General features: G+C 42.6%; 1 protein-coding gene across 2 annotated transcripts in view; it reads right to left on the bottom strand.

The window, feature by feature from the left end:
- The window catches only part of Pcyt1b (phosphate cytidylyltransferase 1B, choline), a 102,097-nt gene that overhangs the window by 17,541 nt on the left and 69,689 nt on the right, over nt 1-14,867 (bottom strand). For both annotated transcript variants that reach the window (XM_070040696.1, XM_070040695.1), the window contains exons 5-7: nt 12,942-13,020; nt 5,935-6,077; nt 2,056-2,244 (exon numbers count right to left, since the gene is read on the bottom strand). In XM_070040696.1, the coding sequence (XP_069896797.1) occupies nt 2,056-2,244; nt 5,935-6,077; nt 12,942-13,020 (411 nt within the window). The remainder of the gene's footprint in view (nt 1-2,055; nt 2,245-5,934; nt 6,078-12,941; nt 13,021-14,867) is intronic.

Genomic DNA, 14,867 nt, shown 5'->3' with positions numbered 1-14,867 from the left:
AAAGAAAGAAAGAAAGAAAGAAAGAAAGAAAGAAAGAAAGAAAGAGAAAGAAATAAAGAAAGAAGAAAGAAAAAAGAAAGAAGAAGGAAGGGAGGGAGGGGGAGGGAGGAAAGGAGGAAGGAAGGAAGGAAGGAAGGAAGGAAGGAAGGAAGGAAGGAAGGAAGGAAGGAAGGAAGGAAGGAAGGAAGGAAGAAAACCATCTCTTCCAACTTCTGGAACATTGTTCAAATTATTAATTGAGTGTTTAACTTTTAGATAATCTTATAATGAATGTGCTCAAATGAACAGAAGCTGCAGTGACAACCCATCAATAAAGTAATTAAATTGAAGTGGATTTTGTTAGAGACTTCTCATATCATATTTGGAAATCTCAACTACTTTGAATCAGAGAAATCAAAGAGAATTGTTTCTTATTGTTTTAAAATGAAAATTAGCTTCAAAAATGTAAGACCTCACTGGGCAATGGTAGCTTACACCTGTCATCCAAGCTACTCAGAGGGTTGAGATCTGGGTTCAAAGCCAGCCTGGGCAGGAAAGTCTGAGAGACTCTCCAATAAACTCCTAAACTACTCAGAAAAAGCTGGAAGTGGAAATGTGGCTCAAGTGGTAGAGCACTAGCCTCAAGTACAGAGAGGCTCAGGGACAGCACCCAACCCTGAATTCAAGCCCCAAACCACCCAAAAAAATAAAAAGTATAGAACCTCCATTCAGTTGGCTGACAACACTGCTTCTTTTGGGGGGGGGGGGAGGGTAAGTACAGTAGAAATACCAATGGAGTTCCAAGTGGCGTTGAGAATTTTGTTTTTCCTTTCCATGTGATTATTCACAGTTATCTATAGGATTTAGGCAAGAAAACAATTTACATCTCTCTCTTAGATGATGGCCTCAGCTCCCCTAAAACTTTTGTGACAAGTCCCCAGGGAAACTTGTATGCCATGGAAAAATGGTAAAATAGATGCATGGTGGACAGCTACTTTGCAGGGCAAAATCCTACCTCCTGTCTTCCTCTTACTACCAGTGAAAGAGGAACAAAATAAATTGAGGGGATGGGTAGGGTTGAGAGACATGGAGGAGAATGATGAAAAGGATGATGTTGATCCAGATGCATACTCACAAACTGACATGTGAAATTGAGACCCCCCTGGCACAACTACTAAAGATGATATTTAAAAATAAGAGAAAAAGAAAGGGGGGGGGGGGAGAAAAGAAAAGAAAAGAAAAAAGAAAAGAGCCAGGCACTGGTGGCTCACACCTGTAATCCTAGCTTCTCAGGAGGCTGAGATTTGAAGATCTAGGTTTGAATCCAGAAAATTGGAAGTGGCCCTGTAACTGAAAGTGATAGGGCACTAGGCTTGACAAAAGCTCAGGGACAGCGCCAGGCTCTGAGTTCAAGCCTCACGACCAACAAAAAAAAAAGAAAAAGAAAAAGAAAAAGGAAGAAAAAAGAGAAATAGAGAAAAAGAGACTATTCCTATGACAAAGGGTGCCCAAGGGGTTGGAGGCGTGGCTCAGGTGGTAGAACACCTGCCAATGAACGTTAAGCATCAGAGAGCAAGTTCAAGTCCTGGTCTCCAATGGAAAAACAAAGGGTGTCATAGACAACTACATTTCTTTTGCATAGTCCTCCCCAAAACATAAATGCCTGTGATTGATCCAAGAGCCCATGGACCTTGTCTTGCAAGACAAGCTCCATGCTTCCCTGACCTGCTTTGCTCTTAGTCCCAAGCTTTGCATCAGCTCCAACTGAGAGCCTGGGATGAGCCATGAATCCATTCTCTGCAATTCTAGACATTCAATGATAACCAAATGGCTTCCCAGCTCTGGACAAAGTATAGCAACAGAGATCAGGCCAGGTTTTCGATGATACTGGATGCCACCGGGAGAAGTAAGACAGTAGCTCAGTAAGGAAGTAATATGGACTTGAAATCATTGGGGCTGATGCCAGGCAGGGGCGATGGCATGGACTAAGGTGAGGGATCTTCTCTAGTGGCTCCATAAACTGAGGATGAACTGAAAACACACATCATTGCCAGGCCACTTGAAATCATTACATACCCATGCTCCATCAGGCCCAAACAGTTCTAGGAAGTTGCCAATGAATTCCCTTGACTTCTCTTCCCACTTTTGAATTAGATCGTGACTCTTTTCTTCCACTCTGTTAACAAATTCCTTTGATCTTTCCTCCACATTCTTGACCTTTTCCTTCATCTTGTCCACCTGGTTCTGGAAACGATACTTCTTCTCCTAGTTAAAATATACAGCAGAAAGAAATGGATTGATCCAAGAGATCAACCACTGACATTAAAAAATCAAGGCCGGGTACTGGTGGCTCAAACCTGTAATCCTAACTATTCAAGAGGCTGAGATCTGAGGATCTCGGTTCAAAGGCAGCCCGGGCAGGAAAGTCTGTGAGACTCTTATCTCCAATTAACCCCCCAGAAAACTGGAAGTGGTGATCTGTCTTAAAGTGGTAGAGCACCAGCCTTGAGCCAAAGAGCTCAGAGACAACACCACCCAGGCCCTGAGTTCAAGCCCCATGACCAAAAATAGTCAAGATGTGGCCATTTTCCAATGACTAGATTGCTGTAAAGCCACAGCTCTTGTTTTGTTTTTTGTTTTTTTTTTTTATTGTAAAGATACTATACAGAGGGTTACAGTTACATGAGTGAGGTAATAAGTACACTTCCACTTCCTCTTGAACATTGTTACCCCCTCCATTGTTTTCCCCCTACCATCCCCTCCCTCCCTCCCTTCCCCAAGGTTCTTTTTTTTTTTTTTTTGATTGTGATTAAGTGATTACTTAATTTCCGGAAATTCACAGTATTGTGGAATAATGAAAGCCACAGCTCTTGTAAAGAAAGTCACTTGTCATTAATTTATTTTGATATGTAGAAGGAAGTAGCTGCAATACAGACATGCGCACACACACACACACACACACACACACACACACACACACACACACATCAGAACACACTTCCTCTATGTTTTCTCCTAAAAAATAATAAGACATACTATTTTTTTTTACTCTATGGGAATCCAGTTCACTTTGCATTTCAGAATTCTCTGAAACATTTTGAATATTGTAAAACTAGACCATAGTTTTCCTATATGCACCTTCCAAACCTTACTGCAGCCTCAAGTGGGTTATTTACTCTGGGTTTGCAACTACGCTCTCTGTACACAAATATATACTATTGGGCTGGGAAGGTGGCTCAGTGGTAGAGTGCTTGCCTTGCATGCCTGAGGCCCTGGGTTCCATTCCTCAGCACCACATAAGCAAAAAGAAAAAAAGCCAGAAGTGGCGCTGTGGCTCAAGTGGTAGAGCGCTAGCCTTGAGCTGAAGAGCTGAGGGGGACAGCGCCCAGGCCCAGAGTTCAGGCCCCACGACCGGACCCCCCCGCTAAAAAAAACAACCAAATATGTACTATGGAAGTCACTCTACCTTCCCTGATTTACTGTGTGGCCTTAGCTGAGTTAGTTGTTCAACCTCTCTGGGCCTCAGTTTCTTCACCTGTGTGTTAGATATAGTTATCAACGCTCTCCCTTGAAGGCTGATCATGAGGAAAAGCCATGTAAAACACTTAGATGGGCACATGATAAACTAGATAAGTGTTCGATGTTGTGTTTATAACCTTCTTTTCCGTAGTTTTCACTGTATTGCAAATGGCCATTATGCACAGCAGCTCCAGGCAGCATACAATACTAGAGTGAGCACTGGGCTGGGAGTCATGAGATTGTTGCTGCCACCTCTACCTCTCTCATACTTGAGAGACTTTGGCCAGGTTTTTGGCTCTTTTGGCTCAGTTCTCTTCATCTCTAAGTCAAGGGACTTGAACTGGATGTCTGACCGCCATCAAATCCCGGCCACTTGTAAGGCTTTGTGATTCATCTGCATGCCCATCTGACACATTCAATTTCCTCTCTGAGCTGTGGTCAGGTTTGTTGTGATAGAAAGGCAGCGAGCGCATGCCCACTGCCTGCATGGTTCCCTGGGCTAAGTGGCTTATCTAAAGACTATTTAAGGAGAGCTAGCAATAACTTTTGGAAATGGCTTGCTGTGCTTGGATGGTTGACTGGATTCAATTTAAAAGAACAGACAGTTTAATTTATTGAAATAACCAAGGCTTTATTCTCTGTAAGATAGCAAATCATCACTTTGACTGAATTCTTTTCAGCCACTTGTTCAGGTGCCACTTGAACCCAACATTTTCCATTTTGTTGCCCGGCTAGTACAAAGCCAGAGGGCTGGACTCCCAACATGGCTTGTTCAGGAGGACAATTATTAATCGCTAATTTACAGTTAATGACCCCCTCCTATTTTAGAGGTATGGAATGCTGGATAATTATGGCTGCACCTAATTATAAGTATCTAGTGTTATAGACAAATTCTACCCACCCCAGTATTTGGGTAGAGGTTGGAATTCTGTGTGGAGGGAGAGCTCTGTTAGTTAAGTTAGTTTGTTTTTGTTGGTTGTAGGGCCTGAGCTCTTTTGCTCAAGGATAGCACTTTACCACTTTGAGCTACAGCACCACTTCTGCCACTGGAGATAAGAGTCTCACAGACTTTCCTGCCCAGCTTGGCTTCAAACTGCAATTCTCAGCTCTCAGCCTCCTGAGTAGCTAGGATAACAGGCCTGAGCCACCAAGAGCTTTGGGTTTAATCATAGATATTACTCCTTGGAGGCTTCTTGTCTGGAATTCACCATCATCGCCTCCTGCCTCCCAGTTACCCTCTTAGCATTGTAACAGCTTGTTTTGCTTGTTTTAAAGACTGTTTTAACAGTGCTCTATTATTAAACTAACAGCAGCTCTGGGAGAACAATAAAGTAGAAATACAAAAGGAAGCCAAAAACTTCAGGCTTTATTTAAGCAGCTGTAATTTCTCTGGACACAAAAAAAGGCAGTTAAGATTTTTAATGAGCATCTGTAAGGCCCTAATAAAATGAAAAATGTTAAATGTTAAAACAAGAAAGTGTGTTTTATCTGGGCTTAGTATTTCATTTCTTCTACCCTCCTCCTTTCTCTTGGAGTAGAATATAACTCCTGCCGTTCATAAACAGCAGATTTCCCAGAAACCCTTTGTTCATGTCTGAAAACTGAAGAGGAAAATAAGGAAGCTCCTTTAGACAATGTGAAAGTTGATACTTGTGCTCTTGGTTAATTTATGCTACCCTTTTTGGAATTGTTTTCTTCATCTGTGAAATGGGTTAATATGTGGATCAAATGGGACAATAAATACAAAGTGTTAGGCACACTGTGTGGTACTGGGTGCTAGTGGTTCATGAGTACAATCCTAGCTACTCAGGAGGCAGAAATCTGAGAATGTCAGTTCAGCACCAGCACAAGCAGACAAATCTAACAGACTCTTTTTTTTTTTTTTTTTTTTTTTTTGTCGGTCGTGGGGCTTGAACTCCGGGCTTGGGCGCTGTCCCTGTGCTCTTCAGCTCAAGGCGAGCGCTCTATCACTTGAGCCACAGCGCCACTTCCAATTTTCTAGTGGTTTATTGGAGATAAGAGTCTCACAGACTTTCCTGCCCAGGCTGGCTTTGAACCTCGATCCTCAAATCTCAGCCTCCTGAGTAGCTATGATTACAGGCGTGAGCCACTGGCACCCGGCCTAACAGACTCTTATCCTCAATTAATAAGCAAAAAAGCTGACAATGGAGACATGGCTCAAATGGTAGAGCACCAACTATGAGCTGAAAAAACCTAGGGTAATCATAAAGCCTTGAGTTCAAGCCCCTATAGCAACAAAAATTTTTTTTAAAAACACTCCGATCATATAAAATAATATTCATTGAAATGAACTCCAGGAAATGGAAAAAAATTTTAAAAACAAAAGCATGTGGCAATAGTAAATGCTCAATTAATTGCAGCAGTAGAGTATTGATGGTATGCTGGCTGCCAGAGGGTATGGTGTGACATACTTACATTTATGAAGCTGACATTCAGTTCCTTGGCTGTGTACCCTCTCTGGAGGTTGCGTCTGGCATAAACATCATAGTCACGGACAATTCTAGTGATGATGTCTGATGTTGAGATACCCTCTGTTCTCTGTGTTGGAACAAACATTCCTATTGGAGGAAGAAAGAAGAGATAAAGCTAAGATCACTTCAACTGACTCTTTCAATGGCCAGGACAAAGTTGAGGCTCTTCGTACAGGAGACCTTCACATCAGGTCCCTGCTGATTCTTTTTTTTTTTTTTTAAGTTTTATTGTTATTACATAGGTGGTGTGCAGAAGGGTTACAGTTACATAAATCAGGTAATGAGTCTTTTTATTTGGTGGGTCATGGGGCTTGAACTCTGGGCCTAGGCACTGTCCCTCAGCTCTTCAGCTCAAGGCTAGGGCTCTACCACTTGAGCTACAAGCCACTTCCAGCATTTTCTGCTTATGTGGTGCTGAGGAATGGAACCCAGGGCCTCATGCATGCAAGACAAGCACTCTACCACTGAGCCACAATCCCAGCCCCGCTGCTGATTCTTACAGTCTCTGTTCTATACACTTTCCCACAATTATACCATGTTCTCATCATCTGGACCTTGACTTGCTCTTGACTGGCTCTTGGCATTTGCTCATGCTGAGCTCTTCCTTTCTGCCCTGGATACCCCTTCCCTGCCCATAGTATCTACACATTTCCTCCTCATTCCCAAGGCCCAGCTTCAGGGTAATGTCTTTAGGAAGTTATTCCCAACAGCCCTGGGAAGAATCCACAACATCTAGATATAAACATATCTTCTTGATATTGAAAGTATTTTTTTTGGGGGGGGGGGTATTTTGGTGCTCTATCATTTGAGCCATGCATCCTGCCAGGAAAGTATTTTTTTGCCAGTTTTTGGCAAACTTAGGGCCTGAGCAGTATCCCTGAGCCTCTTTGTGCTCAAGGGTATTGCTCTATCACTTGAGCCACAGTGCCACTTCTGGTTTTTTTCTGAGTAGTTTATTGGAGATAAGAGTCTCATGGACTTTCCTGCCTGGGCTGACTTTGAACCATGATCTCTGCCTCCTGAGTAGCTAGGTTTATAGGCATGAGCCATCATCGCCTGTCCATGAAAGTATTTTTAGTATCTGTCTCCATGTAGAAATGAATATTTCAAATGCCCAGATTATGCCTTGGTTGTTTTTTGCATTGCTCCATCCAGCTTGGTGCTCCTGTGTCTAGTACACAGAAGATGCTCCAAAAAATGCAATTCAAATGAGTAAGTGAATGGAGCGTAACAAGTGAGTCAATGAATTAGTCAGCTGGCAGCAACTCCCAAGGAAGTCTGTGGCACATTCTCCCAAAGGAAAAGAAGAATAAGTATAGTATTTTTTAATCTCTCATCTAAAGACATGCCTGTGGGGATGCTGGATGAATTTATTTCCCTAACAAGCATTTTCTCTGCATGGCAGCTTCATTGCTTGAAGGTCCTTTCATCTGGAATATATGGGACAGAGTGAAAATAAACAAGTAGGAAAGAAAGATGCCAAGTTTTCATTCGATTTTCTTAAAGTCTTCAAAGATATGTTTGGGGCGCTGGGAATGTGGCTTAGTGGTAGAGTGCTTGCCTAGCATGCACGAAGCCGTGCATTCAATTCTTCAGTACCACATAAACAGAAAACGCTGAAAGTGGCACTGTAGGTCACATGGTAGAACTCTAGCCTTGAGAATAGAGAGGCTCAGGGACAAACCCAGCCCCTGAGTTCAAGGCTTAGGACCGGCAAAAAAAGAGATATGTTTGGATGTACCAACCAATAAAGATAAGAATTGGACTCACTCTCAAAATTCTGCTGTCAGTTAAACTCATGTTTTGACAACTGAGAATCTGCGACTCACATCATTAGAACCACTTAAATAGAAATATCAAACCAGCTGAGTGCTGCTGGCTCACACCTATAATCCTAGCTACTTAGCAGGCTGAGATCTGAGGATCGTGGTTCAAAGCCAGCCCAGGCAGGAAAGTCTGTGAGACTCTTAAATTCAATAAACTACCAGAAAATCAGAAGTGGTGCTGTGGCTCAAGTGGTAGAGCGCTCGCCTTGAGCTGAAGAGCTGAGGGACAGTGCCCAGGCCCAGAGTTCAAGAAGCAAGAAAGCAAGCAAGCAAGAAACATTAAGCCTTGGACAGTATGATACAACCTGGGGGCAAGGGCACTGGGTTCTCAGTTTACAGATGGGCAAGTCTCTTAAACCTCAAGGAAAACTACTTGACCTTAGCCTCCTCAATGAATACATAACGTACCTAGACAAAATGACCTAACTCATCTGGGCCATTTCCTTCTCCCTTAACTCTCCATCTCCAATTGATTTCCAATCACCAACCCACTGCTAAAATGTTTCCCTAATTCATCCACTTTTCTCTATCTTCCTTCATCAATCTTGTTCAAAATGTGTGTAGGGGGGGTGGGATTGGGGGGGAGGGAAAGTGGGAGAAAAATGAGGGAGGGGGTAACAAGTTCGACAAGAAATGTACTCACTAGTTATATACCCTTCTGTATATCACTTTGACAATAGAATTAAAATAATTAAAACAATGAAAAAGGTGTGTGTGTGTGTGTGTGCGCGTGCGCGTGTGTGTGTGCGTGTGTGTGTGTGTGTGTGTTACTGAGGATCAAACCCAGGGCTTTACACTTTACCCATTCTAGAGGAGTGTTCTGCCACTGATTTATGACCTTAAGCCAGTGAACCATTGTTGTCCATGTCAAGCTACATAGGAAGATCCACAGAATCTTCAAAGATGCAAGCCAGATGCCTACTCAATGCCCTTTATTGGGTTTAGTGCCAATCTTTAACTTGGCTTTGGAGCAGCTCACGTGATCTCTTCTCTGTACTTCTTCCTCCCATACTGGGGCTTGATCTCCCAAGGCTTTTTCTGCTCAAGGACAGAATTCTACTACTTGAGCCACACCTCTCTTTCCTGACATTTTCTGGTCAATTGGAGGTAAGAGTCTCATAGTTTTTTTTCTGCCCTGGCTGCCATTGAACTATGATCCTCAGATCTCAGCTTCCTGAATTTCTAGGATTATAGGCAGGAGCCACTGGCTCTCAGCTTCTGAGGAAGTCATTGGGGGCACTTGGTAACAAGAGCTTATCTTTCTTTTGAAACCAGACGCTGCAGGAGATTTGGAGTTGAGAAGATTTGCTTTGGCTGGTTGAAAGAAGCCAAGCCCTCTGCTTACATAATGAGGTACCCGGCTTCCTCCAAATCCTAATTATTGCTCTGCTAAAAATATTCAGTAATGAGCCTGATCAGAGAACCTTTTTTATCATGCTTTTCAGAATTGCAGCGTTTGGTTATGGAACTATTTTAAGAAGCAGTGAAGCACATGTTAATAAAGAAACATTCAACAGTAGTAGGCAATATTAGCATGATGATGAGTAATGTGGACCTTACAGTCTATTGAACCTCAGCTCCATCTTTTTCATCCAGCTTTTTTTTTTTTTTGTCAATTGTGGGGCTTGAAGTCAGGGTCTGGGAGCTATCCTTGAGCCTCTTTGTGCTCAAGGCTAGCGCTCTACTACTTGAACCACAGCGTCACTTCCAGTTTTTGAGTGGTTAATTGAAGATAAGAGTCTCACGGGGACTTTTCTGCCCTAGCTGGCTTCAAATCACGATTCTGAGATCTCAGCCTCCTGAGTAGCTAGGATGACAGGCGTGAACCACCAGGTCCCTGGCTTCATCCAGCTTTGTGAGCAGATTTTGACATGCCGTTCTGACAAGCCAAGCAGTAGAAAACTGAATTCACACCCTAATATCCCTGGCTTTGTTTAAAGTGATTTTGACTTTCAAAATCATGATAAGAAGACAAAAGCCAAACATAGATGGGCCATTTTTGAGCATTTTTTTCTCCCATAAGGACTCTTTCTTTGCCAAACCTTGACTTCAACTCTCTTTTCTAATGATGAATTAGCACAGCCAAGGAATGAATCAGAATTTAGGCTCTCTGGGCTGCTGAAAAGTCACACACCCACAGACCTAGGCCTGTGTTCTCAGCATAAGTCAAATACCATCTGATCATTCAATTTGGAAAGGGAATTGTAGTGAATTAAAGAAGGCTGCAATTCCTTTCCCTTGAGTTTGGGCTGGCATCATTGAGTTACTTGCACTAAAGAGAGTGTCATATATATGACATTGTATGACTTCTAAGATTAGGTTGGAAGAAGCATTGAGACACCTGTCAATGTTGTATGCTCTCTATATAATATACCTCAGCCACCATGCAGTGAGGCCACTAAACAACATAGAGAGGCCACAGGCACATGCTCCAGTGACAACTAACCTCCTTGGTGACAGTCATCATCCAAGGCCAGCCACTCACCTAACCTGGGCTCCCCAGTCTAATCAAGCCCTTAGATGGTGACTGCCCCTGCCAGCATGATTAGAATTATTGAAAAGCCCAACCAGGAAACACCCAACCAATCTCCTGTTAAGATGTTGGTCCTAGCAGGTGTTGGAGACTCATGCCTATAATCCTAGCCACTCAGAAAGCTGAGATATGAGGATCCAAGTTCAAAACTAGCCTGAGCAGGAAATTCTGTTAAACCCTTATCTACAATAAACTACCCTCCACCACCACCCCCCCCAAAAAAACAGCTGGAAGTATAGTTCTGGCTCAAATGGTAGAATGTTTAGCCTTGAGCAAAAAGAATCTCAGAGACAAGTCCAGGCCCTAAGTTCAAGCCCCAGGACCAGACCCCCCCCCCTAAAAAACAGAAAAAGAAAAAGAAAAAAGAGAACAAGATGTTGGCCCACAAATCTTGAGCAAAAGAAAGTAACTTTCTCAAGTCACTCACTTTAGGAGCCATTTTGTTATGCAAACAATAGGGACACTGGATTGCTAGAATTAGAAAATCTTGGTCTTGTTCCTATGTCTAGACAACTGGAACTAGACATTTTATTTCCTAAGACCAGTAAAAACAACTGATTCTTACCTCAATAGACACCACTTTCCTGGCAAGAAAACCATCACTAAGTGCTTGTTCCTATATTACAAGGTAGCAGAAGAACTATCACCCCAGGAAATAGTGATTCAGTTAACCCTAGGATAACTCAGTGGGACTCCAATCCCGGTCTAGATTCCTGCTGGTTTAAATAAGGCCTATGGATTTGCAGCCTCTAACAACCTGGGAACTCATTAGAAATGAGAATCTCAGGGCTGAGACTGTAACTCAATGGTAGAGTGCTTGCCTAGCAAGCACACAGCTCTGGGTTCTATTCCCAGCATTGGAGCAGAAAAAAAGAAGAAAAATTAAAAAAGAAAAGGAATCTCAGGCTTCACCAGATCTGCTGAATTCAAATCTTAATCTTTAGAAGACCCTCTGGAGTTTGAAAAGCAGTGGCTAAAACCAGGTCCTTATGTCATCTTAAGGAAGAGCAGCTAGCTCACATCTTGGATCTAACAAATACTTCAAAAAGTAAGAATTGCCCCATAACCCATCTTAACATCTCAATGTAACTCATTTACCAGTCATTTCTTCCTTCTCTCTCCTGCACCACACTTCCCAGTTCCTCAGCAGCCTCCCAAGTCTGAATGAAGTGCATAAACTTTCCTTTCCTCGATTTTTTTTTTTTTTGGCCAATCCTGGGGCTTAAACTCAGGACCTGGGTACTTTCCCTGAGCCTCTCTGTGCTCAAGGCAAGCGTTCTACCACTTGAGCCACAGCCCCACTTCTGGCTTTTTCTGTTTATGCAGTACTTAAGGAATCAAACCCAAAGCTTCATGCATACTAGGCAAACAGTCTACCACTAAGCCACATTCCCAGCCCTCCTGGAACTCCTAAAAGCAAGATTGGCACTGGCAAATGTCAGGCTTCTGGTTCTTCACCAATTCCCTAACTCCTGAAGGAGCCTAGACTCATATAGTATAGACCTGACTACCATTTCTGAGGGTGGTGTGAAACTTTCCCAGTTGGTTCCAAAAAGGTGTGACCCAACCAAAACCCATCAGAGAGAATAAGTACATTCTATGTATCAGAATGATTTCCTGAACGATTGCCCAAGGTCTTTCATTTGTAGGCATCACACCTGCTCTGAGATCCTGTGCCCAATGACGCCAAGACCTCTGTTATTTCAAAGAGAGGTAGATGTGGCCAAGGACACAGGAAATTGTTCAGCCTTTGATTTCTAAAACAAGCTCTTTTAGAAGGCACATTGGAAAAAGAAGGATTACTAAGAGCAAGTACAGGCTGGGCACTGGTGGCTCACGCCTGTAATCCTAGCTACTCAGAAGCTGAGATCTGAGGATCACAGTTTGAAGCCAGTCCAGGCAGAAAAGTCCCCAGGAGACGACTCTTACCTGTAATAGAAGCCACTCAAAAAAACTGGAAGTGGGGCTGGGAAGGTGGCTCAGTGATAGAGTGCTTGCCTTGCATGCATGAAGCCCTGGGTTTGATTCCTCAGAACCACATAAGCAGAAAAAACCAGAAGTGGTGCTGTGGCTCAAGTGGTAGAGCCCTAGCCTTAAGCTGAAGAGCTAAGGGACAGGGCCCAGGCCCATGACCAACAAAAAATACCAAAACAAAACAAAAACCCTGGAAGTGATGCTATGGCTCAAGTGGTAGAGCGCTAGCCTTGAGTGCCCAGGCCCTCGTTCAAGCCCCACAACTGATCAAAAAAAGAGAGCAAGTACAAAAAGGACTTTCTTAATTCCAGAATTGTCCCTTGAGTTATTAAGAACCAGAAGATGAGCAGAAATTGGCCTGGGTATTTTACTGTGAGCCCTGAAATGGGCCTAGAATGAAAAAGGGACAGTTTTGTTCATTCCATTTGTACTTCAGTCCTAAGGTTGAGTACTTTAGTGCTCAGAGTAATTCCTATATAAATACCTAAATAGCGTGTTATGTGTTTCATGATGAAGCTGTAGCACACGTCAACAGAGGTGTGTAGAAGCTCCTGGGCAGACACCCGAAATCCCAATAACCTGTACCTCTATGCAGCAGTCCTCAGGAAAATCCCTCACCTGCTTCCTTTATATGCTTATAAACATCATCAGAACCAGCAGAAGAATACGGAATGTCGTCATGAGCCACAAAGTCAATCTGTTGAAGAGAGAGGAGAGAGACATCCTCATAAGAATGGAGGTGCACATCTTTAGACTTGAAGGGAATTAGTGATTCCCTCCCCCCCAAAAAAAATCCTGTTTGAAATAAGGCAGGCATAGGTTACATTTATTGTGTGGCTCTGAATCTTCGACTGACAGGTGTTTTCAACCATCTCCATTTTTCCATGACATCACAAAGAGAAGAGAATTGATGTTTGGTTCTTCTCCTTCATCAGTCTCTGCCTTTGACAGTAGGTTTCTTGGCTCCATCTCTTTGCCTCTAAACTTTCCACTTTAGAGAACTCACATGTTTCAGATTTTAATGAGCCTTACTATGATAAGGAATCCACATCTCCATTCCCTGTCCCATGGCAATAGACCCTCCCACTTAGGTTATATTTTGTACTATGAAAATGAATGTGTCTCTTTTCCTATTTGATCCTCATAACCTTGTCATGTGAGTAGGCTACATAGGACATAAGGTTAGAATATAAAGGGCAAAAACTATACAACTCATTCGATTTCTCCATGGTCATACAACTCATTAGTCGGTTGAAAATGAGGGTGGGTAGTCATGAACTAGGCCAGGCTTTCTTACCTCATATTGCAGCCATCTTCTCTTTTACCTTTCTGCCCCCCACCCCCACCCCACATACATCAAAATCAATCTGCCCTGCATTTAATCTCACCTTTCCTGAAAAACTGGTTCCTCCTTCTGTCTTCCAATGGCACCTCAATTTTCTCACTCTATCTTGAAGACTACCACCTTGGAATTGACCATTCTTCCCTACTTCCTTCACTTTGCACGGCACACAGGTCACAGGTTCCACTGGTGGGTATATGTGTGTGTGTGTGCACGTGTGCACTTTACCCATGTATACACATACGTGTGCATATCTTCGTACCCACTGCTTTCTCTTCATTGGCACTCTACCGAATTCAAGGCCCTGTCACTTGCATTACTGGCACTAACTTGTATTTGGGCTCCCTTACTGCAAGCTCTCTCCTCCGAAAGCCATCTACCTGTCATGTGGAGTATCCTCTTTAAACACTGGCCTTTGTCATGCTTGCAAAGCTTCATCTTTCAATGAAGAAACCCTTTAATCATGATTTCTCAGCGTCATTACCATTGATGTTGGAGGCTAGATATTTTGGGGGGGGGGGGGCTGCTGTTTTGTGTATTGGAAGATGCTTAGCAGCATCCCCTACTTTCCTCCCACTAGATGCCAGTAGCAACCTCTAACTATATAACCAAAACTGTCTCCAGATATTGCCAAATGTCCCTTGGAAGGGAAACTCACTGGAGCATTACTAGATTAAATGATATAATTATGTAACCGTGCTTAAAAGTAATAACTGGTACATGCCAAGTACTCAATAAATGTTTATTATTATCATTACAATTATTACTAATTCTATTCTCAGTACTCAAACTTAGTTCCTCCTCTCCAATGTATAATGACAACAACTTTGCAGAGTAGCTGAGAGATTGAATTGGATTCATAGAATAGCAAAGTCCTTGGCACAGTGCTGGGCACATGGTAAGTAATAAATGGCAGTCATCATTATCATTATTAGTATCCCGCTAAATGCCTATCACATGTTGAATATACAATAGATGCTTAGTAAAAAAAAAAAAGTGTTAGTGATTACTGGAAGTAATCATATTGTAGTTTTTCCTTTTTCTTTTTATTCTCACCAGGAAAATTGTCTCCTCTGCTATTACCCATGCACATTTATCAGTGTTCTCTATTCTCTTCGGCATTGCGAATTTAAAAATAGAAAAGAAAATTCTTAGAACAGCTTAATCTTATTTTTTTGTACTGCTTATAAAAGGAAAGAATA

Source organism: Dipodomys merriami, unplaced genomic scaffold (assembly GCF_024711535.1).
Source record: "Dipodomys merriami isolate MVZ:Mamm:240054 unplaced genomic scaffold, mDipMer1.0.p SCAF_3, whole genome shotgun sequence".
Taxonomy (NCBI): Eukaryota; Metazoa; Chordata; class Mammalia; order Rodentia; family Heteromyidae; genus Dipodomys; species Dipodomys merriami.
This window is presented reverse-complemented; position numbering and strand designations above follow the sequence as displayed.